Here is a 27,457-nt window from a genome sequence, read left to right as displayed (position 1 = left end):
ATGCAAAATAAACAATATGGCGTTGCTCCAATTACAGTAGATAGAATGATAGATGATAGATCTATTCTATAATCATAATGATAATCATAAAAGACCGTAAGATAAAAAAAAAGTAATAACTAGTCTAGATCTAGATAAATATCCAAAAAATAAAATAAAAGGAGTTCTCTTTTGTTGCCAACTATAAAAATTTTTGTTATTTTAATATTTATTTTAAAACGCGCGCTGTTTAGCGGCTGTTTGAAGTGTAAAATTTAGAATTTAGTGTTTCTGTTTCATCAATTTCATGTGTTTGTATTTAAAATTAAATTTATCATAATTATAATCATGATGATAATCATAATTAATGAGATAATCATTGATAATGTGCTTGTCCATTTTGAAGATTTTCCAATTATTCTAACTCTAACCCAATTTCCGACTATAGACTCTTAGTCTTATATTTTGACTAGATCTAGATTCTAGATCTACTATGATCTAGATATTCTAGAGTCTATATATTCTAGACTAATCTAGACCTAGTAGTTTCTTATTCTAATATTTCTATTACCTCTATTATCATATTGATGATATTCTACTAAGTATGTCTATACTATAGACATAGTGACTATACTCTTTTAGACTCTATAGTCGCCTCCTATAGTTACAGTATTGTCGTATAGATAGTCACTAAATAATAATCTAATAGTAATAGAGTAATACTAATAGTCTTATTAAATTACTCTTATTATCGAATCGAGTATCGACTTATCTTGTCTTATTTATCTTAATTCTTATATAATACAGACGTTACTTCAAAAAAGAAGATGATTACGTCCTACGGCGCCTATGCGTCATGCATTCAATCATGCATATAAATATAAACCAATGACTTAAAGTTAAATTCTTCCAAGTCACTGGTTTTCCTGGCTAGCTCAGGCAACCCATTCAGTCCATTAGTTAGTGCATTAGATGATTAGTCTAATTATTAAATATAATTAGTCATCTTATCTTATATAATACATATATAATAATATATAGAATCTAGAATATAATCTAGATCTATGTTATGTATATTATCTATATAGATCTCTAGACTCTATTTAACTTACTATAACTTATAAGTAGTATTTATTATTTACTAAGTAACTTAGTAAGTAATTAAATAATTCAATTGTAACATTAAACATTCATATAATAATTCAATTATTTCAATATAATTCAATTCAATATAGATCTATAACATTGTTTTAAAATCTTATATAATATCATAAATAATAAGTATAGGTCATAATAATAAGACTGAGGGGTATTAAATAATAAGACTAAAGACTTATGATTTATGATTAGTCTTGAAACTCTTGATTGTCTTGACTTGTTTGTTGGTCTTGAAAAATGAATCTAAAACTAAACAGACATGACAATTAAACCACACACATACTCATGATACTGATACTGGACACAGATCTAGATCTACATCAGTTATAAAATGCTTCATGACAGTACTAGAGATCTAGATGCTAGATCTACCATCGTAAAGAAAAATATAACTACATTGTGAATAATAATTGACTTACATTTTTATATATATATATATATATATAGACATCAATTTTTTTTATTTAAGAATTTTTTTATTGCTTCAGATAATTATTAACTGATAAATGAATGTGGTTTGACAACCATGAGGCGTTCAGCAGCACCCAGTCGAGTTGGCCTTGAAGGATTGGTTGCTAAAAAAGCAAAATTTAGTTCACCATCTTTGAAATCTGATTTACTAAGTAACACGCAAAATGTATCTCCTACAATAAGTTCCCAGAATACCACTTTGAAAACTGTTCAAGATAACAATGCATTGTCATCTTCAACACTCTTTAGTCTTGGGTGAGTACTTAATTATATTTTATTTCAATTTTTTTTTCTAAATTTTACAGTATAATTTTAATAAGTATATTAAGTACTGTATAGATATAGTCAAGTATAATTAAGTATAGTAAGTACTGTATAGATATAGTCAAGTATAATTAAGTATAGTAAGTACTGTATAGATATAGTCAAGTATAATTAAGTATAGTAAGTACTGTATAGATATAGTCAAGTATAATTAAGTATAGTAAGTACTGTATAGATATAGTCAAGTATAATTAAGTATAGTAAGTACTGTATAGATATAGTCAAGTATAATTAAGTATAGTAAGTACTGTATAGATATAGTCAAGTATAATGAAGAATGGGAGGTAAAGTGCTTTGCTTACGAACCAGAGGGTCCCCAGTTCAAATCCTGGTGAAGACTGGGATTCTTAATTTCAGGATGTTTAGGGCACCTCTGAATTCACTTAGCTCTAATGGGTACCTGACATTAGTTTGGGAAAAGTAAAGGCAGTTGGTGGTTGTGCTGGCCACATGACACCCTTTTAGCTGTGGGCTACAGAAACAGATGGCCTTTACATCATCTGCCCCATAGATCACAAGGTCTGAAAGGGGAACTACTTTTTTGTTTATAATTAAGAATAGTATAGTACAATTAAGTCTAATTTATTAATTTACTGAAGGGGAGGCTGTAAATCTTCTTCTTCTAGCCAGTTTTTCAATGTTGTGATGTAAACTCTTTCGCAGTCTGTGTCAAGGAAAAATAATGTGCAATGTAGGTGGTGTACATTTCACCAGTAGCCAAGGTTGCTAAGATTATGGTTTGGCTTGAGCCAAAGAGTTTGCAGTTGGGTGAAATCCATTCTTTTTGGGTCACCAAACAAGCTGTCAGCCATTGAGCCAACGTTATCCATTCAGAGTCTCGTACCATCATTGAACATTTTACTCTGACTGAGTGCAATTATTTCTTGTGTAACCATATGTCTTAAAAGAAAGCATCTGTCACAATTTTACAAATGCCAGGCACTCTAATTTTGTTTAAGTCAATGCCATTGTGTTTATTTATTAGTGCAAAGTTAAGGACAAACTCAGAGCATCCTGAGGAAGTGAAGAGAGATATAACCACAGTGACAATGTTGGCTTGTATGCCCTTAAAAACAGTGAATCATGAAGACAATTTTGACTTTCAACATATAAATTCTGGATTCAGTCCACAAAAGGTAAGTACAATCCTGGAACCTTTTTAATATCTGTAAGATTCAACTTTCCATGACCTTTACCATTGCCGTATTAAATGTTTTATAAAAGTACATTCATCTGATCATATTGATTTTTTTGTACAATCCTAGGACATAACCCTGGTGGTATTGATTGTTTGTACAATCTTAAGACATAACCCTGGTGATATTAATTGTTTGTATAATCTTCGGACATAACGAGTGTTAACACAGAATTTATTGTTCACAACCTAAAAAGTTTTAAAAATGATAACTTGAATTTATATATGGTGGTGTTGATGACTGATCATCATGAATAAAACACAGCAGAGTGTTAAATTGAACAGGGAATTTAAAATATCTCCTTGAATGTCCTAGAATTTTGCAGATTAAAAAGGAAAAAAAAGTTAGTTGGCACCATTAACTCAAAGGATCGGCCGGCATTGGCAGAAATAAATTCTAAATGCCTGAAGGTCACTGGTTCCTGATTTTTCCTTAGGGTTTACTCTGGGCCTTTGCCCCTTCTCCTGTTAGTGAAAACAGTTCCACCGGATGGCTGCCTGGTCGTGCGGTTTGCACGCTGGACTGTCGTTCAGATTTATCGATGGTCCCGGGTTCAAACCCTGCCCGCTCCCATCCCCCGTCGTCCTGCGGGAGGTTTGGACTAGGAAGTAATTATCTTCAACTCTGAAGGAACATCCGAAACATGTAAAACATTTTACAAACATTTTACAGACTCCATACCTGAGCCACACGTGAAAGCCACGAGTTGGACTGGTTGTCAGAGGCTGTTTAAGCATTTTATAGGTAGTGGAGTGCTTATATCCATTACACCTCCGACTGTGACATCATAAATTATGCTGACTATGGCTATTGTTACTGTTATAATTTTTTGCTCGAGTTTATGTCCTGGAATTTTATAATTTCTACTGGAAAACTGAAATTTCATATTGACTTTGGTGCAGAAACCCTGATTGAACTAACTTAGTCAGCTCATACTTTATATGTTAAAGCAGTAATGCAAATAAGTAGGAATACATTTCTATAATTTCATCTAAAGCTTATATGTTATTTTTGTTCAAGGCTCCAACACCAGAGATTGATTTGAATAAAGACTCAAAATTGTACACTGCTAGAACTGGTACAATGTCAAGCCTACATAGACAACCTACTAGCAGCAATGTTCCAGATGTGACATCAACTCCTGGGTCCAAATATTTCCAAGTTGTTTGGTGCAAACTGTCAAAGAAGAAACACAAAAAGTGGGAAGGAGATGGTAAAAAAAAATTGTGCCAGATTTTTCTTTTTTTTTTTTTTAAGAATGTTAAAATATTGAGGAAAAGCTACTTTATTGGTAAGTTTACTTAGTTACTAAAAATGTGTGCTTCTTTCTTTGCTTTCAGCTGTACTTGTTGTATCAGGGCGTTCTGCCACACTGTATGACACTGAAGGGAAAGTGTAAGTTGTTTTAAAGATTTAAAGCAGTAAGCAAAGTTTAAATCTCATAAGTCTCTTGACCTTTTATGAGTGCATGGTTTGTAAGTACAGCAAGTTGGTTGAGACTGCCTTTTATTTTTATTTATGTAATCTCTGTTACGCCAACCAACTTTCAGCTCATTAAAAAAGATTGCCTTCGGCATATGTTCGCGCCCCCCCCCCCCCCCCCCCATACGGGATATTCGCCCTGCCCTGCGTTACCGTCGGACTAAAAGAAGTTCATACCTGGTTTCGCAAGAAGATCACTGTAGTGCAGTCTTGCCACCCTATGTCCACGATGGTGTGCAAGCATCTTTGGTGAAAGCGTCCAAGAAGTCTTAGTTGCTTTCTGTAAAGTACCCATGTCTCAGATCCACATATAGGGGTCAAGAGAACCCCTGCTTGATAGACACTGATTTTTGTAGGCAGGCGGGGTGATTTATTTCGCCACACTCTTGCTTGGAGGCGTCCAAAAGCACTACTGGCCCTGATCAGATGCATATAAACTTCCCTTTAAAGTAATGTTTCATTTGAGACTATGCTTCCCAGTTATGTAAAGTTGTCTACCACATGTGTCAATTTACTATGATCTTTGGGGCTGAGTAGATTTTATTGGGTGAACATGACTTTCATCTTTGGTTTTGATGGTGGGAGGCTTTATTTATTTAAACTAATCTGTAACCTACCTTTTTTTTTATTTCAAAAATATTATTGAAGAAGTTAATTAGATGCATAGAGATAATATTTACAAAAATACAGATAGTACTTACAATATTTATTTATGTATATATATATATCTAAATCATTTCTAAAACTGAATGAAAAACTGATTTAAATTTTTCACCAGTATTGGTCGTGGCAGTGGATATAAAGTTGCTCAATTGGAATCATTGTCTGAAAGTAATATGTTAGTAGTAGCAGGGAAAGAGGTTGAAGTAAGTTTCTTGTTTCAAATGTTTTAGATACTATTTGCTCTTTTTCATTGAATTTTTAAAACTCATTCATACTGCCGGAAATGACTTCTGTAATTTATAAAAGCTTTAGAAATATGTAAACCTTATATGAGGATTGTATGCCATATTGGAAACTGAAAGATATTTTGAATTGGACAAAAATATTAAAGAGCTATGGATTGGAAGACTTGGTAATGAGACATATGCTTTGTGTACGAAGAAAATCATTTCAGATTTTTAAAAAATATTTGTAAAAAGTTTGATCATTGCCAATTTTCTTTCCTGTTTATTTTTTACATTTCATGAATGATTACACTTAGATGAACTGAATGAATCTAAAATTGTGAGAACAGTGACTAAGAGAAAAAAAAGTCGTATTTGTTCATTGTTTGTTTGTTTTCTGACACATATCTCTGTAGAGATGATTTATTAATCTTAAGTACCAAAATGTAGGTCACTCAAGATAGCTTTGGCATTTATTAGTCTTATTTTTTATTTTAATTCCAGTTTTTAGTTATTTTTCATTATTTTGGTCAATTAAAACTGAGCAAGAAGCTTTGTTTTATGATATAATCATTTAATCATTCTTGTGTTTTTAGGTTTAACTTAGGGAATAATAATGTAATTCATAAATTGTTTTGTTTACTGAAGAATGGGTTTCAATATCAGTGTTAACTACTTTCAAGTTGAAAAGTTTTCAATAAAGTACAGTGAGAAATTGCTTGGAAATAAGAAAAAATGTGAAATATCAATAGAATTACATTATGAAACTGAAGCAAGAACTCTAGTAATATTTACACCAATGTCACTCCTATAGTGTTAAACACAATTTACAAATTACTTTTGTTTATTTGGCTCCAAAAAGTTTAACTGTCCATGTTTGATTTAATATCCGTACAAAATGGGCTATGTTTCTTGAAATTAGGTTTTGTCTGTGATAAAAGAAGAAGATTTCAAATCAGGTAAATGTTTCAATGCTACAGGAGTGGATACAAGTTCTTCAGTTACACCTGTAACATTCAATCCGACAGTTTCTAAAGGTTAGTATTAGTTACTATTTTAACTTTTTTTAAAAAAATAAATACATCCGTATGTATTGTATTAGTTTAACTAAATAATCAAAAGGATATTTGTCTGTCATTGCTTGGTTTTGTGAATGCTCCCTTTATTCTAAGAAGCAAGCTAACAATTAAGTTGTAATAATACCAAGAATCGTACAATAAATGTTTTAAAAAAAACTACATTTATAAATCACATTTTGGTAAAGTTTTATGTATGAAGTGTAGAGCTTTCATGTATTTTATAATGATTATTTTCCAGGGATTCCCAAACCTTTCATCAGCCCCCTTTTAAAGTCTTCCAGTGACTGTCAACCTGTAAGTATGGGGCTGAGCATAAATCAGATCTTAACATATTGAATTTACTTCACTATTGTACAGTTAATAACAATGAAGCAAAAGCAACCTTGGTGTTCCAATCTGAGTTTCAGCCTAAAGTATACATTTTCCAAAGTGGCACACACATATATGAAGAATTTTAATTTTAAACTAGACAAAAAACTCACTTAATTTCATCTTGAGCGTTTTTTCTTTTTTTGTCTATTATTATCAGTTTAAAAATTTTAATAAATTTTTTAAGGCTAAATTTAAAAAAAAATCTTTTGGCATTTTTTAATGGTTTTTTTTTTTGTTATTTGTGAATTAAAAAGTTTAGCCTGACAAAAAACAACTTTGCTTGTAGGTATCAAAAGATGTTTCAGAGAAGCTGCCAACTCAACCAAAGTATGATCCTAACTTACCAGGAGCTTTAGTCCTGCCTCAACCCAGTGCAGAATATCAGGTATAATAAATGTAAAAGAATTGTTCTAAAATTGCCTAAATTATCATTTCATTTATAACAATGACTCTTACCTACATATATCATGGGGTAGCCCACAATGCATCCTAAATAAACAAATATCTTTAATCTTAAATATTTTAACCTCAAAAATTACTATGCTTTTGTTTTTTGATCCATTAAAATGTTTTCAACAGCTATCAAAAATATAATTTTCTTCCAATAAACTGCCTTGTATCACACATTCAAATGGTAGTCCTTTTTTTCAGTTGTTAGAGACTTTGTGGTCACCCAGTATCTTAAGTTTTGATTGCTTTATATCTTTATGGGCATGGGCATTGTAAACTTTACCTTTTTTTTTTACCTTTTACTTATCCCTTAGTCTGTTGGACTATTGGGGCACCAGGCAAGACTTGTCGACCGTCTTTCTCCATTCCTCCCTTTTTTTTGCCTTGTTTAGAACCTCTCTCAATGGCAGGCCCTTCTGTCTGCCTCTTCTTCTTTTCCTGGCACTGTTCCCTGAAGGAAGGTCTTTGCAAGCCCCGTAGATCTTGTAATGTGGCCATAGGTTTTAAGCTTTCGTCTTTTTACAATAGTTAGCATTGTAAACTTACTTTTTTTTTTTTTTTTTTTTTTTTTGATTTTCAGTGGAAGTATAACCAACAAGGTCAGCCAGTTGTTGATGTTGTGGTGGATCCTTACCTCTCCAGCAGTTTAAGAAACCATCAGAGGGAGGGTGTGGTGTTCTTGTATGAATGTGTTATGGGCATGAGGAACTACCAAGGTCATGGAGCTATTCTGGCGTAAGTAGTTTAGGTCAATGAAAATAACAGGAGGCATGAAGTTTGTTTAACCCAATAACGCCTATTGCAGTAGGATGTTATTTACAGGATTAGCCTGTGGTGGGATGTGTTACGATGTGATAGTAGCAGTTTTTTTAAATTTCATATAAGAAGAACTCAACATGTCTTGTCGGAACAAGAGCCTGGAGAATCTATTTCAGTGAAAACTAGGTATATATAGCTATTTTGTAAATTTTTTACACTTTTGAAATGAAAGTGACTGTACCCCAGTGTATAAGACCTACCCGGGAAGTTGAGTATTCTTTTAGCTTATTTTAATTAATTTTTTTTTCGATTAAAAAAAATTGTTAATCCTTTTTTTGTATATTCAGAGTTATATCTGTTAGGCAACCGAAAATAAGAAGGTATTGGGTGAAATTATTTTTAACATAAGGAACTGGGTAGGAAGTGTGCTATTTGGTTAAAAATCGAATTGTTTTGCTGACACTGCAAGGAACAGCTCATTGCTTGTCAGTGACATTGAGCACCTCATAGCTTACGTAATTTTGAAGTTTTGGCCCATATTTCAACCTTTTGCACACACATAGAGTCCCACAGCACAGTCACATTTTAACTTTTTGTTTTCTTTGATTGTTTATATCTGACTAAGGCACCAAACATTGTAAGTTTTTCATTTACTCTTTAAAGGTTTTTTCTAAATATACTTATTGTATTTCATAATAATGAAATGAGACATTTGCCACTTCTTAGAAATTGAGATATTTAGTAAAAAAAAAAAAAATGTAAAAAAAAATATTAAGCAATATCAGTTACCTTTAGATTGAAAAAAACAAAGCAAAAACAAAAAAACAATCTAAAATTAAAGATTAAAACAACTTTTGGTGTTTTTTTTTAACAAAAAATACAAAACACATTCTACAGTATACATTTTATCAAAAGTTTTAAAGCCATAAATGACATCTAAAGAAAAAATTTTTTAAATTTTAAAATTACATTAACATTTAACGTCCCAGTTTTTTCTTTTGTTTATAGGTCACGTTACAAATTTTTAGAAATCTAGTTCTTGATAATAAAATGATTGATATATATTTTTTGTCTTAAAGTGATGACATGGGCCTAGGAAAGACATTGCAGTGTATAACACTTATTTGGTAAGTAGAGGCCTCTGTTCTTGTTTTAAACACCAAAAACTTACCTCTGCCTAACATCAAGTCTAGAGCTAGAGGATATTCAGCCCTTATTCATAGTTACCCCTTACACACACGCAAACATTTTTAGCCATGTCAGTTGTAACCTGTATGACATAAGGATAAAAAATCTTTTCTCTGCCTTCTCCGTAGCTCCGCCTACCCTCCCCCTAAAACACCTTAAAAACACAAGTTTCCCATCCCTCCTGTTAGGAAGATTCCTTGACTCCTCAGTAGGCCTACTATTCTTGATGCAATACCCTTTCACATGATTTAGTCCACACACACTCTCGCAGGCACACTCAAATTATAGTGCTACTCCATATATTCTTATGTAAGGAAATCTGTGTTTTTAACCATGTTTATGCCTTAAAATAGAAGCTGGAAAGGAAATTAAATTTGTATAAGACTTTTAAATTTGGAATGAAACAGCAAAAAAAGAATCATTGACCAATGTGAGTTGTTCCAGTGGAAAATATTTCGTTATTCCAAGAACATGGTAATGAACCATTGGATATAAAAATTTTTTTTTTAGATGGAGTCTAAGTAAATTAGTGATGAGGAAATGAAGGCATTGGATTGTATATGCGGAGATTATTAGTTATAAATTGACATACTAGTAGCAAAGATGTATTCACAAGTTTTATACATGCTAATTTAGCTGCAATCAACATTAACTCTTTCTCTCCTAACTGACGATACCAGTGTTGATTCCACCAGAATGTGGTAAATAATTACAGAGAGAAAGAGTTAATCTTTATATTAAATAGGTAATATGTCTTTTTTCGGAAGACGATAGGAATTTGCATAATTTTATGTATCTATAGATGTCTTCATATATATTTTTTCACATGTTGTACTGACCAAAAAAAATATTTTTGATTGCTTAAAATTGTTTTGTTGAGCAATCAATTTTATTCCTATATACTCTGTTTTGTCAGGACATTGTTGAAACAAGGACCATTTGGAGGCAGACCTGTAGTGAAGAAGGTCTTAGTGGTGACTCCAGGAAGCCTAGTTAAGGTTAGTAGTACTTAGTAGTAATTGTTTTCATAAGTTGTTTTTTTTTAAAAACCAAATAAAATATGTATTGTATTACTATTATCAAGACCAACCACTTAAACTGCCCCATTGTAAGTTTTCCACAAGTGCCAGCTACACTTTCTCTTGTTGAAAAACATTGATGTATGATAGAACATTTGTAGTGTACGCAATATTGAATATTAATGTATCTCTTAAATTTTCTATCAGGGCTCAACCAAACACATGCAGTCTCCTTGAACACAAGCCTTAGCTCGCTTTCTCACTATATATTTAAATTGTCCCCCTTTCATTCTCACTTTTCTTAGACTTTCACGCATTATTTTATTGATAATATAAAAAAAAAATGCAGCTTCATACTATCCCAGTCACCTGTATATTTGATCTACAATGGTTATTGTATTAAAAAATGTTTTATTCCACATTTTCACAAAATTATATATAATTATAATTATTATATATTGGAATAGAATTAGCATTTCATTGTTTTTCTTTTTATAATATTGTTTAAAATTACGTTTGTAGAACTGGTTTCTTGAGTTCAAAAAATGGCTGGGTCTGGAGAGATTAAATGTGTTTGCTGTGTCAGGCGATAAGAAACCAGAGGTAAGCTAATAAAGCCTCATTATCACGGTACCAAGCTTTAAATTGTGATAAATTAGCTACTTTCATGACTATGTTTTATAATATCAGGAGTTTGTAAAATCCAATAAGTATCCAGTCCTGGTGATATCCTATGAAATGTTTGTACGATGCTCTGAGATTCTTACGGATGTGAACTTTGACCTGATTATCTGTGATGAAGGCCACCGTTTGAAAAATACTGCAGCCAAGACTACTGCTGTGAGTGGATTTATTTTCATTCAGTTAGTTTCAGTTTTCTCTAGAACATAATGTCTGTTGCCTCTTGATAAACTACGACTGCTTTAGATTTTACAATGCTGCAAACTGATCTACCAACTTCTAATTTTTATTGCTGTTGAAGAGTGTTTCCATTGAAAAAACAGTTTCAAGAATTTTGTTTAAAAAGTAGGGTCAGCACAAGATGAACCATAGTCTGACGGAGGCCAACATATTAGGGTCAGCATCTTGTGGTAATTAGGCAAACCAGAATTGATTAGTATAAGCAAATTTCATTTTCAAACAATGCTTAAGAAAACAATAAAATGTCCTGATTGCGAGGATTTTAAGGGGGAACTATTCTCTTTGTCTCTATCTATATATTGCTCAAAGGATCTAACATGTGCCTTCAGTTTTGTTTTTGATTTCTTGTGAGTTTACAGATAATGATGGGACTACCGTGCAAGAAAAGAGTTGTTCTGACTGGTACTCCTGTCCAAAATGACCTCCAAGAGTTTTATTCTATTGTACAGTTCTGTAATCCTGGACTTTTGGGTAAGCATTAGGAACTTTTTATCATAGATCATTTTAATTTTTGTTTTTTTTGCATACTGTTTATCACATTCATTCAAACATGAATAACAAACATGAATAACAAACAAGAATAATAAATATGAATAATAAACATGAATAACAATAACAAACATGAATAACTAATGAAACATTGTTTGTCACAGCCATTTAATGTGAATAAAATCTAATTACAAAATTGCTTCAATGACATTTTGATATATACTATGTACATAATTGTATCAGTCACTTTTTTTTTTGTTTCAACTCCCTTCATTTCTTGTATTACTTCTTCACTACAATTCTTAACTTGCAAAGAAACAGCTTTTTTTTTTTTAAATCTTTTTCAAAAACATATGGAATTATAACAGAGATTTTAAAAATTCATTACTATTCAATAATCAATGTGTCTTTTATACATCTTTTTTTTTTATACTTATTCATTGAAGCACATTTATTACAGGAACAACAGCTTCATTCAGACGAATATATGAAGAACCTATCGTTACTTCTCGTCAGCCTGAAGCCTCATTGGAGCAGCAAGAGCTTGGCTCAGAGAGAGCCCAAGAGCTGACTAGGCTTACTCAAATGTTTGTTTTAAGAAGAACTCAAGAGGTCAATAATGACTATTTGCCTCCAAAAGGTATCAACTTCACCTTTCCCTTAGTTTGTTGAACTGTTGAGGTATCATTCATGACCTGTTGACCATCTTTCTGTCTCTTGCCTTGGATAGAATCTCTTTCTATGACAAGCCTGTCCAATCTTTTATGTCGTTTTCCCATTGCTTTCTCTGTCTGCCTTTTTTTTTTCCTGGTACTGTTCCCTGAAGGAAGGTCTTTGGAAGCCCTGAGGACCTTGTGATATGGCCATAAAGTTTTAGTTTACATTTTTGATTGTAAAGTAGGTCATCGTGGGGCCGAATTGCTGTTGTAATCCTGTTTCAAATCTCTTCATTTGTGATGCGGTCATTGTATGTGATGCCTACGATATTTCTGTAGCATCTCAGTTCCATTGCTAGGATCCTCCTCTGTAGTTCTGCAGTCAGTGTCCAAGATTCAATAAGATATGAATTTTGCCATGACCAAGGAGTGCATCAGTCTAGTGTTAAGGTCTATGCCTTTGTCTTTTAAGATTGTTTTGAGTTTTGCAAGTGCTGCTGTGGACTGTGCAATTCTGGTCAGTAGTTCTGTAAATTATGGGATGTCAAAAGGATTGACTTGTTTAAATAAATTTTCAAAAGTACCACTCTAAAAGAAATCATTTACCTTTTCTCATCCCCCCATATTTCACAATCTCATTTTATAGACAAATTTGTGAACAATGCATCTAATAGTATTTCTAGGATACATCTTCAGTGTCATAAGTTTGTTCTCTACCACAAGACCTTTTCTGTCATAATATTCGTTCATGATTCATGAGGCAAATGTAAAAATCCTGTTATCCCCATCATGATTTGAACCTGAGATATTAGCTCAGCGCTACTTTGTCCATTATTGGAAGTAGATTTTATTTTTTATGTTCTACTTTTCTTTACACCAGTAACTCTAACAAAAATCCCATATAATTAAGCACTCTTTCATATGAACATATATCCCATATAATTAAGCACTCTCACGTATGAAGCTTTTTAAAAAAAAATATATAATTAGTCTTGCCTACGATGTGTTTTTTTAATCTTAACAGTTTCTTTATTTAGTAATTATCTGTTTTAAAATAAGTATTAGCTTCTGCATTAATATCACCTGTGTATTAAAGGAATGAGAGAGCTTTACATAAAATAGTGAAGAAGCTCAAAAAGAAAAAAATCATTAAAATGAAATTAAAAACCAAATAAAGTGAAACTTTATTATATAAATGAACACTAAATGAACAAGTAAAAATGGTCTTTTTCCAAAGTGTATGGCAGGATACCGAAGCAAAGTTCCAAAGTTAAAATGACCATTTGAATTTTTGTGTATTATATTTGTATTTGTGTATTCATATTTTTATTTTTAACTAAATGTTTTTTCAAAAGTTTGAATCTTCACAGGAAAAGAACAAAGTAGAAACTGCTACAATAATAGACAAAATATGCATAAAAAAGAATTTTGTTATTGGATTCATTTTGTTCATTATTGTAATCCATGTTATCTTTCAGTTGAACTGGTTCTCTTCTGCCAGCCATCCGCCCTGCAGGTGAGCTTGTACAGACAACTGCTTCACTCTCAGCTTATCAGGAGGTGCCTGTTAGGTAACTTGTCAGGCTCTCCGCACCTGTCCTGCATCAGCGCCCTCAAACAGTTGTGTAATCACCCAAGTCTGCTGTACCGAAAGGCCTTGGAAGCAGAGGGAAAGTCTTCAAGGGATGGGGAGGTAATTCTTTCGTTCCTTTATCAATAAATTTAAAAGCTTCAACTGTTGGACCACACCTAGTTTAAGTTATTTTGACCTAGGAAGTCTATATGTTTTTGTTCAAAAAAGTTTTATTAGATTTGGAAATGTTCATTTTTTTAAAGTTTCATTGCTCGAGCTCAAGTCTAGTTTAAAATCCCTTAGTAAAGTAAAAAAAAAAAAGTAAAGTTCCCTTTTCAAACCTTGCAATCTATAGGGCAGATGATGTTAAGGTCATCTGTTTCTTTGGCTAACGGTTAACAAGCAGGGTGTGAAGTGGCCTGTGTAATGACCAACCATGTTTACTTTCCTCTACTAAACCAACTAAAGCCAGGTACCAATTAGAGTTTGGTGGACTCAGGGGTGCCCTATAAATCCTGAAATTCAAAACCCCCAGTCTTCATTGAGATTCCAACCCAGGACCCTAGGGTTGGAAGCCAAGTGCTTAACCACTCAGCCACCATACCTCCTCCTTAGTAGAATGTTGTTCTATTAAAGTGTAACAAATAGGGAATTTTTATTTTGTTAAAAACTGGGTAGTTATTCAAGTGGTCTATATAAAGGTCTGAAACATTTTAATACTACTTATTGTATATTGAATAGTAAAGCATCTAGTATTTTTTACTGGCACACTCAGTCGCACTGCAAGGTATAAATTGTTGAAATAAATGTATATCAGTGTTTTATCAAGGTGTATATTTCTCCTTGTATACAAGACTATGTTGATAATGCTGTAGAGTAAAAAAAAGTTCATTTGTTGTTGCCCTTTTGATTTTAACATTGAGAAACATAATCAGATTGAATGTAATGCATATTTATATTTACCAATCACAGGTTTCTATATATGATGGGCTCCTGACTTATTTTTCTGATAATTTTGATGCAGAACGTTTTAGTTGTGATGATTCTGGTAAAATGGTGGTACTGTCTGGTCTTCTGGCCGCAATATTCAGACATTCCTGCACAGAAAAAGTGGTTTTGGTCTCAAACCACACAAAGGTATGAACATTTGAATTCCATATTTTCATATAATTTGGACACGCTGCTCGTCATGTGCCTGAATAGTAGCCATTTAGCTTTTTATTTTAGATGAGTTTGTTTTGGGCAAAAGTTTCAGCTTTTGTAGAGAATGTTGTTAAAAGAAAAAAATGGCTAAAAAAAAAATGGGTTGCTAGAGTCAATCCTTTAATTGTTTCTTCCTTAAGGCATGACCATAACCTGATTTAGTTTGATGATATTATGAGTTTTGTTTTTGCTGATCTAAAATGTCTCATTGATATCTTGATAAGATCAAAATAAAATGTTCCATTAGTTTGATAATATTTGTAACAAGGTCTGTAATTTACAAGATAGTACTGTTACTTCACTTATCACAAATAATCATAAAAAAATGAACATTCTTATATCAAAAAAGTTCTTGTTCGACAGACTCTGGACTTTCTGCAAATTTTCTGTGATGCTTCTGGTTATAAATACCTGAGACTTGATGGCACAACACCAACTGGTCAGAGGCAGGATCTTGTGTCCACTTTCAATAATAAGTTTTCTCAACAAAGTAAGTTACAAGTAGACTTGAGAATTTAAGTTTTCATTTTCTCTACCTGTCTTTGGCAAGAGCTTTTCTTTAGGTCTCAAATGTGTGTCTGATGACCTTGATGAGAGCCCTTCATCTGTCTATTTTAGAGACTGCTGCCTTCTGCTTTCCTCTATGCCAGTGAAAGCCAAATGGCGCCTGAGTTGATTTTTTTACTTCCTAGTGGTTCCTCTGTTACCACACTCTCCTTTAAACTCCCCATGCGGTCATCCACCATAGTTGGAAATACACAAAACAATAAATTGTATAAATAGCAAAACTTAAATTATCATTATTCTATTTTATAAGAAAAAAGGGTAAATCACTTTAGACTCCACCTTATATATATATTAATAGATATAATACTGTATGGTGACAGACAAAATAGCACAAAATTTCCAGACAAAATAGCGCTGACTTATGTATGATGTGTATAAAAGTAACGGATTATTATTATTTAATGTCAGGGGCAGCATTTTGTTGATGTCTCTATCTTTTTCAATATTAATAGATATAAAAAAACAACAGATTAGTCTAGATTAATTTTTGAGATTTTTTGAGTGTAATGTGAAGAATAAAATCTGCTTAGAAGGAGATATGTGCAATCTGGTGAAGTCTGTAAATATTTTATTAAGCTCTTCAAAATTAAATATGTATGTATGGCTCCTTCTGTCTTGGAAGACTATGGATGCACCCAGCTCATTAAAATCAAGTAAACTTAAAGATATGAAGTTCTGACATTCTATTGACGTATTTGTTAAGATTTTTTTTTACTGCTTATATACAAGCAAAATAACAGTTAAAAAAAAATGCAAATACTTCAAATCTCCTTTTTCAATAGACTTAAAAGCATTTTAATTATGAAAGTATTTTACAAGATAAAATAAAATTCTCATTTCATAAATCCTATTTAAATGTGATTAGTGTTACTTATGAACTAGTACAAATTTCTAGCTACGTGGGAAAAGGGCATGTGGTATGTACTCTGGACTGTCATTTTGATGGTACTGAGGTCGAATCCAGCCTGAAATCATCCCCACTGTCTTGAAGTGGTTTGGGCTAGGATGGAATAATCTTCAATTTTGAAGCAACATCCAAAACGTGTCAAACAAACAACATCAGCTGATTTTGTGATGCTAATAACTAAATCTTCTCTTCGTAGGAATTTTCCTCTTGAGCTCCAAAGCTGGTGGAGTGGGTTTGAATCTCATTGGTGCTTCTCGTTTGATTCTATATGATATTGACTGGAATCCAGCTAATGATATACAAGTAAGACTACAATTATTGCCCAAGGTTTATAATATATTGTTACGACGTGAGGTTGAACTAAAGAAAATAACTCACCGATTCTCAGATCGCTGGTATCTCTCCGATTGCAGAAGCACAATCCACCTATGATCAATCAATATTCCCAATAAAAAGAAATAATGTCACAATCTCCAAATCAAATTTACATATCCCAATTCACTAACACAATAGAAAACAATCCTCAGTCAAGAAATCCAAACTCATAACTCAAGTTTCTTAACACATTTACACTCTAGTCAAGGTCTTTTACGTCCAACAGCATAAACAAAAATCACCCTACTTTGCACGTGGAAAAAATGGTTAGTCAGGGAGGAACAGGGTTACAACAATATGTATCTTTTAGGAGACATGTCCATAAGTCAGATGTCATGTTCACATGCTTCAATGACTAATAGTTAATGAGGATATCTGGAGTCTGCATTACTTATTCATACTGAGGCTAGGTGAACTCAGGGGTAGTTTATTTCATTTTAATTTTATATTTTACTGCCCAGTTCTTAACACTGGTTCTAAAAATTCAGTTCTAAGCACTTAATTGTTTTTCTTGACATCCTTAAACTGCTTCTGTTTCAATACATTTCCTTGAACTCTGTCCGACATACAGCATCTGTTTCTCTGTTTTAAGAACATAATTATCCCAACATTTTACCAAACACTCTTGGAAATATGTGCAATACCTCATTGCAACTATGTTACTTTACAGGCCATGGCCCGAGTCTGGAGAGATGGACAGAAAGGAAGAGTCTATATCTACAGATTGATTACAACTGTAAGTTCGCTACAACTATTTGATATACCTGAATTTAATTGAACTAAGTTCTTACAGTTCTTACTCCTTCTTCCCTAGTGCTATTAGAGCATGGAATGGGTTGCCTGAGCTAGCCAGGAAAACCAGTGACTTGGCAGAATTTAAGTCATTGGTTAATATGCATGACTAAATGCATGACGCGTAGCACATAATCATCTTCTTTTTTGAAGTAACGTCTGTATTATATAAGATAAGATAACTAAAACCGTTGAGTCTTAAGCTGCTAATAATGATGCTGATGTTCATCTCAGGGCACAATAGAAGAGAAAATGTACCAACGACAAATTACAAAACAAGGACTGAGCGGAGCAGTCATGGATATGAACACTAAGAACAATGTCCAATTCTCTCTTGAAGATCTTAAGGTAGTTATCCAAAACTTCTACGTAATAAATTGTTGACAAGTGTTTCATATTGTGATGCTAAGTGAGCTACTTGGATGTCCTGGCAGGATTTGTTTTCCCTGAATGAGATGACAGACTGTGAGACCCACAGTCAACTGGGATGTCAGTGTAAGGGGAGCCCAGGATTTACTCAGGTGCAGAAAGTGATGGCTCAGGAGGATGAGGAAAATGAACGAGATTGTCAACTTGGAAAATCATCAAAGTCACACAAGGTAAAAAAAAAAGTTGTCTGTAACTGTAAAATCTTACAATTTAGCATCTTCTTTTTTTTTGTTTTGATTAGCAATTGTTAACATTATTGATTTTTTAAATTTTGAAATACTAAATAGCAGTTCCTATACATGTTTGCAATGATTGTTCATATTAGAAACAATGCAAAGCTGTTTTCTTGCCATGGGCATTAGGTTAAAGAGGGATCTGATTTGGATTACAGTTGATCATTGAATTACCTACATTAATTTCTAATAATATTGTTATTATGAAATTAACGTCACAAGTCGTTGGTATACCACCATTACAAAAGTTTGAACAGATATGAAAGTAGATCTAGGCCTACATTTTTTTATGTATTTTTTTTTTTCAAATATTTGTGCAGTCTAGAAAAATGTCTATTTAAACAAATATTGTTCATATTCAGGTCAAGGCCAATTTAACAATGGGAGAACTATTACAATGGCAACACTGGAGAGGAGAATATGCTGGGGATATAAGTGTAAGTAGACTTTAAAAAGGTTCACAGTTCTATCAAAACACTTCTACTTTGAACAAAGTATCTGAACAGTTTCAGTGTAATGTTAAGAATAACTGATGGGGATAATCATCATTATCAAACTCCCAGTGAGGGCTTGAGGGGCTCAAATCCTCTCTTGCAAAAGCCCTGGACAGAAACCCTGCTGTTTTGTGTAGTGCATACATGTCACCATACAGGTCGAGAATTTTTTGTTTCCCAGACCTGTTAGCAGAAGTCCGTGCAAGATCTGGGGCAATATAAATGGGGATAAAATAAGTTGTTTTTGTTTTTTTAGATATGTATGGTAAAATTTAAGCATCTGATACTTTTTCCTTTTCATGAAGTTAAAATTTGTGAAAGTTTGTTTTTTTATTTCCTTAAGTCTACATAGGTGTTTAACATTACATGGTCTTATGGTCCTGTTAGGATAACCCTTTAATTAAAATATTTGACAATCACTGAGAATGTATTTCTGATCTCCACAGAGCTGGTACCTTGATGGCGTAGGAGAAACTCTGTCATTTCTATTCTGGCACCAGACGTCTGCTGAGATTCAGCTGGTCTAGAACATTTGTTTTTGTCCTATTTTAGTTGTACAGAAATGTTAGTGAAATAAAGCCCTAATAAAAGTGTAAATAGTTTTGATGGAAGGAGTTATGGCTTGGCTTATTATTCATTATGTAAAATAATGTAAAAATTAAAGGATTCTGATGATGACAATCAAAAGTCAGTTAATTCTTTTTCTAAAAGCTGTAGAATGTTATGCATTAGCAAATGATCTACGATGATGTATCAATTAAAGTCAGGTTTAAGCTTCTATGCTTTTTCTCTGCATTTAAAATGTTCCTTATGATAAATTTTGTATTGCGATGTTAATATTCCATTGTAAATATAGAAATAAAAGCAATTTAAAAATTATGCATTGTGTTGTAATGTTCATATTCCATTTTAAATTTAGAAAGAATTTTTTTTAGATTATGCAGCAGAGACCTCCCATGAATACTGACAGAATTAACTAGCTAGTCTAGGGAACTCAAGTTCTGATTGTACCTAACAGTCTAAAAAACAAATTTCACTAATGTGCTTATTCTTTCATTGATTTGACTCAATTTTTTAATGCTGATATTTTGTAGCTTGACAATTTCTATACATAATTTCTACTGCTGGTACTCCCAAAAGTTCCAGATTTTTAACAATTTTGTATAAATGCTTTTCTAAACTCTTAGTAATAAGGTCTATTTTAAATATTACTAGCACTCAAGTTTTTATGATTTTATATAGCAAAATAACAATCACTTCACCTATTCCTTAGTCTTGTTTGACCATTTGGTCACCACAATGACCTATCGACTGTCTTTTTCCACTCCTCAACCTTGACCAGACTAACAGGCCCATCTATTCTTTGATGTCTTCCCATTGCTTTTCTGCCTCTTCTTTTTCCTGCAGGAAGGTCTTAACTCTTTCTTTCTGTTATTATTTTTCCACGTTTCAAAAGAAGTCTTCATTTTACTCATTACTATCTCACTACCATGTTATGATTAAGCTTCAATAGCTTTGTTGATTGATATCAGAAAATGTTATTTGGTATAGAATTAAAGGAAATGCATGCTCTTTTTTACACAACACAAAGTCAAGGTTATAAAATTAAACATTAATGTAATTTAATGATGTCAAATCAACAATGGTATTGTCGATTAGGAGCGAAAGAGTTTACAAGCCCTGAGGACCTTGTGATAGGGCCATACAGTTTAAGTTTGCATTTTCTGACAGGGGCTCTATGGGCATTTTTTATTTAGGATGCCGCCTTTAGATGATACCTAGGATCTTTCAATAGCTTCTCCATTCCATGGCTAGGACCCTCCTTTGTAAGTGTAATTCTGCAATTAGTATCCAACATTTGCAAGCATACAAAAATGTCACCATAAATAAGGAGCACATTAGTCAATGTAGAGGGCTGGGCCATATAGTCTTTCCATTGGTTGACATTGCAAATAGAATTATGTCTAGAAGGATCTATTTATAAGAATTTTTGCATGGTAAAAAGGTTATCAACCTTTAGCTTTAAGTATTTATTGTCACTGAATGCAACTTAATAGTGACTCAATGAAACGCGCACTTTGGACAGGCTTCATTAAGGTCTGGTTCCTAGGGTGAGCTTATGCCTTAGTAATGATAAAAAGTTGAATAAAAACTTGTGTTTAACCAGGGTTTTTGCATTTTTTGAAATATTTATATATATATTATATTATTTTATATTATTGCAAGACAGACAAGATATTTGACAAAGATGAAAGGAAAAATTAATTTTCATATTATGGTGATTCTTGACATTTTATTATTTTTGTATTGAATGGCAGACAAATATTTACACAACTGAATTCAGGATTATCCTTAGAGCAGGAAGACCCTCTCATTACAGATCTGTTCTTGTAAGCTTAAATTAAAGGTTTTAGTAAGATGTCCAAAACTCTCCACAAAATGCACCATTTACCACAAAATTTGTTTCAAATCAATGCTTTACAAAGTATTAGAGCCTTTCAAAAAAAAAAACAAAAAAAAACTTAGTTAAAGGTGTACGAAAAGGACAAAAGATGCACAGAATGACTGGAGAAGACGCCACAATAACATGAACATAATGTACAGTGACAGGGTGAAGCTAAGTTGTTTTCTTTCTTGTACAATAGAACATGTCTGTTCACCAAGCAAAACTGAAAAAAATACAAAACTGTTTAGTCACTCTTACATTGCATAAACTATTGCTTTCTTTTATGTCGCCAAAGTTGGGTTTAATTGGACCTTAGTTGGGAGCCACAAGTTAACCAAAAAAACAAAAGGGAAGGGGGATAAACCAAATGTGAGGACAACAAAAATGCAGGCCAATGGAGTTACCCCCCATCATACAGTCATCAGAATGGGAAGTGACAAGTTGAGTATTTAAGCTGTTCAATTCTTCCATCAAAATAAATTGAAAAAAAAAAAAAAAAAGTAATTATAAAATAATACAAATTAGTCATTGGATCAATGTGCAATATTGGAAAAAATATCAAAACAACGACTGTCTGTAGTATGTTGATGTGTGAAAACTCAAACAAGAAAAAGGTCTCTGTACATGGTCAACACAATCTTTTCAAGCCAAGCAGAATGTATGCATTAAAATTTATACAATTCTCTTTTTACATTTACTGATCCCATTTGTTTCTACTGAGCATATTTTTGTGTCCATTCACGAGCCACCTTGTAGTACTTGTCACGGTCTGTCTTGTAAATACGTGCTATTTCTGGAACCAGAGGGTCATCTGGATTTGGGTCCGTCAACAGAGAGCAAATTGACAAGAGTACTGTGGGGTAAAAGAAGTGTCTTGAAATTTTACTAACCATTGTAACAATTTTAAACTTGCAGAAGCTGTTTCCCTATCTTCATAAAATTGTGTATTGACCTAAATATATATAAATAATAACCCCTTATAACCTTAAAAATATTTAAACTGTAGGGCCATAAAATCTACCTTTTGAAATAGTCAAGGCAGGAGACCACTGACTTCTTAATATATCCAGACATATGCTGCCATTACTATTGATGTTTGGATGGTAGATTCTTGTAGTGAAGGCAACCTGAAAGAAACAAAAAAATCATTTCTCAAAAGATTAATAAAAATCTTTTTAGAAGTTATCTGCTAATACTACAAGAAAAATACTCAAGAAGTCCCTATAAAAAAAAAAGAACAAAGCAATGCATACTATTCATTCAAAACAATTCAACAAATCTCACTAGTTATAACTTTTCAATTAGGCACGACTTTTATTACTTAACACCTTGGTTTTAAAGTGTTTGGGAATCCATCTTCAAAGTTCTGTCATTATTCTAGCCAACAGATATTACCAACAACCTTAAACATGAGTCATCTCAATATCACTGAACATAGCAAAAGGACAATCTCTGGGTAGCCCAAGATCAAACTATGTATATCGTTCTCTCACTAGTAATTTTGAGCAAAACGTCCAAAAGGACACGTGTGTAAGTAATTATGTTTATTCATTATAGCTCATAATATAAAAAATTATGCAAACTCATTCAGTTATGAAAAAAAAAAAAAATTTCCTGATGTTAGACTTACCTTTGGAGGTTTAAATGGATAATCTGTAGGGAAATTTATAGTGAGAAAAAATACACCTTGAGCATATGGACTGTCAGTCTGGAGAAAAAAAAAGTCATATTCTCCCTAGATAATCAAAATATTTTAACACATTCAAGCCTAGTTCCAATTCAAGAAAGTAGCCTTAAACATTACAGTAGTGAAAGATTAAAAAACTTAACTGTACGAGACAAAAAGAGCTTTTCTTAAATTAAAAAAAATATGGAATTTTATCATAAATACAGCATTGTATTACAGTAAGAGTTAATGCTGATTCCAAATACAGTAGTAACAATGGCATATTATAGCAATAAGTAAACTAGAAAACAGTCAGCATTGTTATTGTTGTTTTTTTTAATAAATCAACTTACTGGTCCAAGAATTGTAGCTTGCCACTGAAACACTGAAAAAAAAAATCATCTTATAAATAAAATATATATATATGTTCCTTTATACAAGATTTTCCCACCCTTAGCTAAATTAAAGATTTAAACTTGAGTACTGGATTTCCTGGCAACTAACTACAAACTGAAATTGCACTTGGAAAGATACGTTTCTATACATTTCTTGCACTATAATTTAGTTTCCTCTGTTATTTCTGTGTTCTACAATGCAGTTTTACTAAAAGCAGTTAGTTTTCAATTTGACTTCAATGCTAATGCAATAAGGCCATCTGATTGTAAATAGGAAACAATAGTAGGCCTTAAAATGTTCCATAAGCAACACCTGAATTTACATTTTTTGTTGTTGATTTAAAGCCATTATGATTGATAATTGCTATTCATTTATATCTAATTATTATTTAATTTTAAACATATTTTACATTCATTATTGTATACTTACAATCATCTCCCACAGGACCAGCTGAGCAATTGGTCGGGGGATCTTTCCCTAAATCTAGCAATTCCTGAAATGTAAAAAAAATTTTTTTTATTTTATTCATGAGAATAAACCAAACACAGAAACATTTTTTTAAAATGTGAATACAATTTATAAATTTGAATAAACATCAAGCATAGAGATGCAAAAGGCCATTAGTCTGTGCATTAACAATAGCAAGTATCCAAAACACAATACATTTAGTTGAAATGTAGTGAAAGTTAAGCCAGTGCATTTAAATTTAGTAAAGTTGCTGCTGTTTTTACCAGATTAACATCGACTAGCAGAGGGGGAGAAAAAAAAAAGTCAAACCACCAAATAATAACTGACAGGTAAAATTGATGTACATGACCAAGTTACAAGCAGAGGAATTTGGAGATTAAATCGAGGCATGGGAAGAGTGATATAATGTAGATGAATGAATTAATGGCATGAGAGTTGACTGTCTTGTGTGTTTAGCTGGCACAAAAGAAGAAAATAAAAGAATTGAAGAATGTAGTAATCACATCATTTTTATAGAGTGACACTGAGTCATAATAATCATTATTGCTATATTTAATACACTAGATAGATATATATACTATAGTCAGTAGATCTATAGGATTATCATCTCATCAAAAGATGATCAATCACCTAGATCCTAATTACCTAATTAGATCTAGAAACTAGAATTTAAACTAACTAAATCTATTAAAATTATATAATCATTTAGAATCTTGATCTAGATTCTACTACCAGCTAGTTCTCAATAAGATTTCTAGAATAATCTATCTTAGATTCTTTTACCTCAACACCAACTTTTGGGAACTAGGTCAAATTTTTATTTAATTTTTTTATTTGATGAATGTTCAGCTTACAAAAAAAACAAACTAAAAGCAGATTCTTCTTCTTCAACTAATGGACAATAAAAATAGCTGTGTTCCTGTGTATGACTACACAAAGTTAAGACTTTATTTTAAAATAAATTGGGTCACTTCATTCCCCTTCGCTGAAAGCAGTTTTTGTGCGTTCTCTTTAATTGGACACTGATCACCGTTGCTGAACACCACTCTATCTATTTAATTGCTAAGAAATTATATCTATGTTCATTTAAAAATAATTATATTGTATTAAAAGAAGTATATTCACTTCAGCAATATGTATTTATAGCTGTAGATATATATATATATATATATATATATATATGTATGTATGTATGTATGTATAATATATATATATTTCATTTATAGTTTATTTATTTAAATACCTATATAATGTAGTTGTAGAAACAGACAGAAATCTAAATAGATTATATATCTACAAATTAATTATTATAATTCATTAAAAGTGACATTTTCAACAACATGTAATCTCTCTCTCTTAATTCCCATCCATGGACCCTCTTCTTGTTTTCATAATTTGGATACCATGTTCCTTTTGTTGCACCTTAACACCTCCTCCCTCCCATAGATGCCTATAATTCTTTTCATGACTCTCTCCCCCTTCCCTCCACTGCCTGTTTGATGGGTTGTGACACTACACGCTTAGTCTACACCTCTCCTCACCGCAAGCTCACCTGGTGTGATCACCTGCAGTGGGCAGTCTCTGGCTTCAAATTAGCATCCCACACTTTATTTCTTTCATTCATAAATTATATATTCTAGATATCTCAATCTAGGTCATGTTTAATCATTGAACAAATAATAGATTTATTTATCCCAATAATATTTTTATTACGATTTTGCCGTGTCTAAGGAAGAAGAATGAGCTAAATTCATTATTATTCTTTGGACACCTCCTTTTTTAATTTTTTTTAACAGCTAACAGTATAAATGTGATTGGAATGTCTTTCTAAAGATGTTTGGATGCTTACGATCAAACAGGCTCATAATATAGCCCTCATCCCTTATATGGGTATGAATTGCCTGGGGGAGGTTAAAACAATAGCTTTACATACATGGTGACAAATTTCAAATAGGTATTGGTTCACTAAAAAGTCTATGACTCAAAAGTCAAAAACATTAAAGTGTCAAATTTTCTTTCCATGTCAAAGATCTATAATATAATTATTTATAATAATATATATAATATTAATATATTTATATTATAAATTTATGATTATTATAATTACAGATCAAGATCTAGTCTACTCTATAAATTATAATAAATGTAGAATATGATTATCAAAAATATATCATGATTCATGATGATGATGATTCAATGATTGATTAGGAGTGATGATTGTAACAATAAAATAAAAGATTAAAATAAAAAACACATAAAACAATAATTGAATAATAATGAATAACTGAATAAAAACTAAAAAAGTGTAAGAATTTTAGATCAAGATTTCTAGTGAGACTAGTAGCAATAGCTCTATTCTATTTAGATCAACATAGTGACGTTATCTTTTTCTATTTTAACCTAATACCCGTCTAAATCTCAATAAATAAATCTAGACTACCTTCTTGATCCTCTTTTGGGCCATACTGTAAAATCGACAAGCGAGAAAATTCTGTTGACTTCTTTGAGAATGAGATGTCTTCAATAGTGAAGTCTAAATTACGAAACTAAAAATAAATAAAAAATAATAATGTTCTAAGAGCTCTAATGCCCCACCCCACTCCCTTTTCTTTTTTTCGGTCCGAAATATGTAGACTTTATAGAGATCTTAAACATGTAGTTGATCTATACATTTTGTAAAAAATTATTTGTTGAAATCTATACTATCTATATATAATTAAATATACACCGCATCTAAAATGTAGTCAGATCTAGACTCTCTAGAGAAAACATCTAAAAAGGGCACGATGACTAATGACAAAGTCAGAACCCGTTATTGGACACGGACATTATCAAACTTCTGACTTATGTCATGCTCAACGGGAAACAGTCTAGAGATACAAAGTAAAATTTATTCAAATTTTTGACGCACTATTGGTTAAACATTTTTTCCCTTATAAATTTATAATAATTTGTTATCATATGTAAAGATATCTAGTTACCGAAACAAAACGTTTACGATATATGGTCACCATAAAATCATAGTTGAATAAATAATTATAATTAAATAATTAATCATCATCGTCATCATAAAACTCCATTTGAGTGAGGGCTTGCTAAAGCCCTGGACAGAAACCCAGCTGAAATGTGTAGTGCATGCATGTCACCACACAGGTCGAGAATTTTTGGTTTCCCAGACCTGTTGAGACGGAGATCAGCAATTCTGGGGCAGTCAAACAGAATATGAGGCACAGTTTCCTCTTCTTCCCCGCAGCGGGGCACTGTGAATCAAAATTTGGCCATAGCCGTGAGAAATATGAGCTAACGGGACAGTGGCCTGTCCTGCACTGTGCTATAATAGCTTGCTTAGGCCTGGACAGCCTCCACAAGTGCGGTCAGGGCGCCTCTTGCGCTCCCAGACTCAGCAGGCTTTTTGGGACTTGTCCAGCTGCACTCAAACCACTTTTCCATTTCTGTTTTTTGAATTATAGCCAGAGCA

The 27,457-nt window shown here is 32.3% G+C and overlaps 2 protein-coding genes across 5 annotated transcripts; one reads left to right on the top strand and one right to left on the bottom strand.

Annotated features, from left to right (window-relative positions):
• Window positions 1–19,882, top strand: LOC106074090 (DNA repair and recombination protein RAD54B-like). Of its 4 annotated transcripts, none has more exons than XM_056021730.1 (25): window positions 1–96; window positions 1,626–1,863; window positions 2,918–3,068; window positions 4,149–4,341; window positions 4,469–4,523; window positions 5,389–5,476; window positions 6,420–6,534; window positions 6,815–6,870; window positions 7,235–7,333; window positions 7,979–8,133; window positions 9,237–9,284; window positions 10,262–10,343; window positions 10,887–10,967; window positions 11,055–11,204; window positions 11,645–11,756; window positions 12,235–12,414; window positions 13,909–14,123; window positions 14,976–15,140; window positions 15,570–15,696; window positions 16,877–16,983; window positions 17,726–17,791; window positions 18,082–18,195; window positions 18,282–18,446; window positions 18,872–18,946; window positions 19,450–19,882. In XM_056021730.1, exons 2-25 carry the CDS (start codon window positions 1,664–1,666, stop codon window positions 19,528–19,530), a joined length of 2,880 nt encoding a protein of 959 aa, XP_055877705.1. In that variant the 5' UTR covers window positions 1–96; window positions 1,626–1,663; the 3' UTR covers window positions 19,531–19,882. The 4 variants fall into 4 exon arrangements, with proteins under 4 accessions (XP_055877705.1, XP_055877706.1, XP_055877708.1 ...); XM_056021731.1 differs by having other exon boundaries at window positions 6–112; XM_056021733.1 differs by having other exon boundaries at window positions 19–36.
• A 1,394-nt stretch (window positions 19,883–21,276) lies between these two features.
• On the bottom strand, window positions 21,277–26,542 carry LOC106061792 (ubiquitin-conjugating enzyme E2 D3). Its single transcript, XM_013220000.2, has 6 exons — window positions 26,420–26,542; window positions 23,941–24,004; window positions 23,469–23,500; window positions 23,080–23,157; window positions 22,471–22,576; window positions 21,277–22,302 (listed from the first exon to the last, which is right to left on the bottom strand). The coding sequence occupies exons 1-6, from the start codon at window positions 26,441–26,443 to the stop codon at window positions 22,163–22,165; spliced, it is 444 nt and encodes a 147-aa protein (XP_013075454.1). The 5' UTR covers window positions 26,444–26,542; the 3' UTR covers window positions 21,277–22,162.
• Window positions 26,543–27,457: the final 915 nt, after the last annotated feature.

This window comes from Biomphalaria glabrata, chromosome 2 (genome assembly GCF_947242115.1).
Source record: "Biomphalaria glabrata chromosome 2, xgBioGlab47.1, whole genome shotgun sequence".
In the NCBI taxonomy this organism is placed as follows: domain Eukaryota; kingdom Metazoa; phylum Mollusca; class Gastropoda; family Planorbidae; genus Biomphalaria; species Biomphalaria glabrata.
This window is presented reverse-complemented; position numbering and strand designations above follow the sequence as displayed.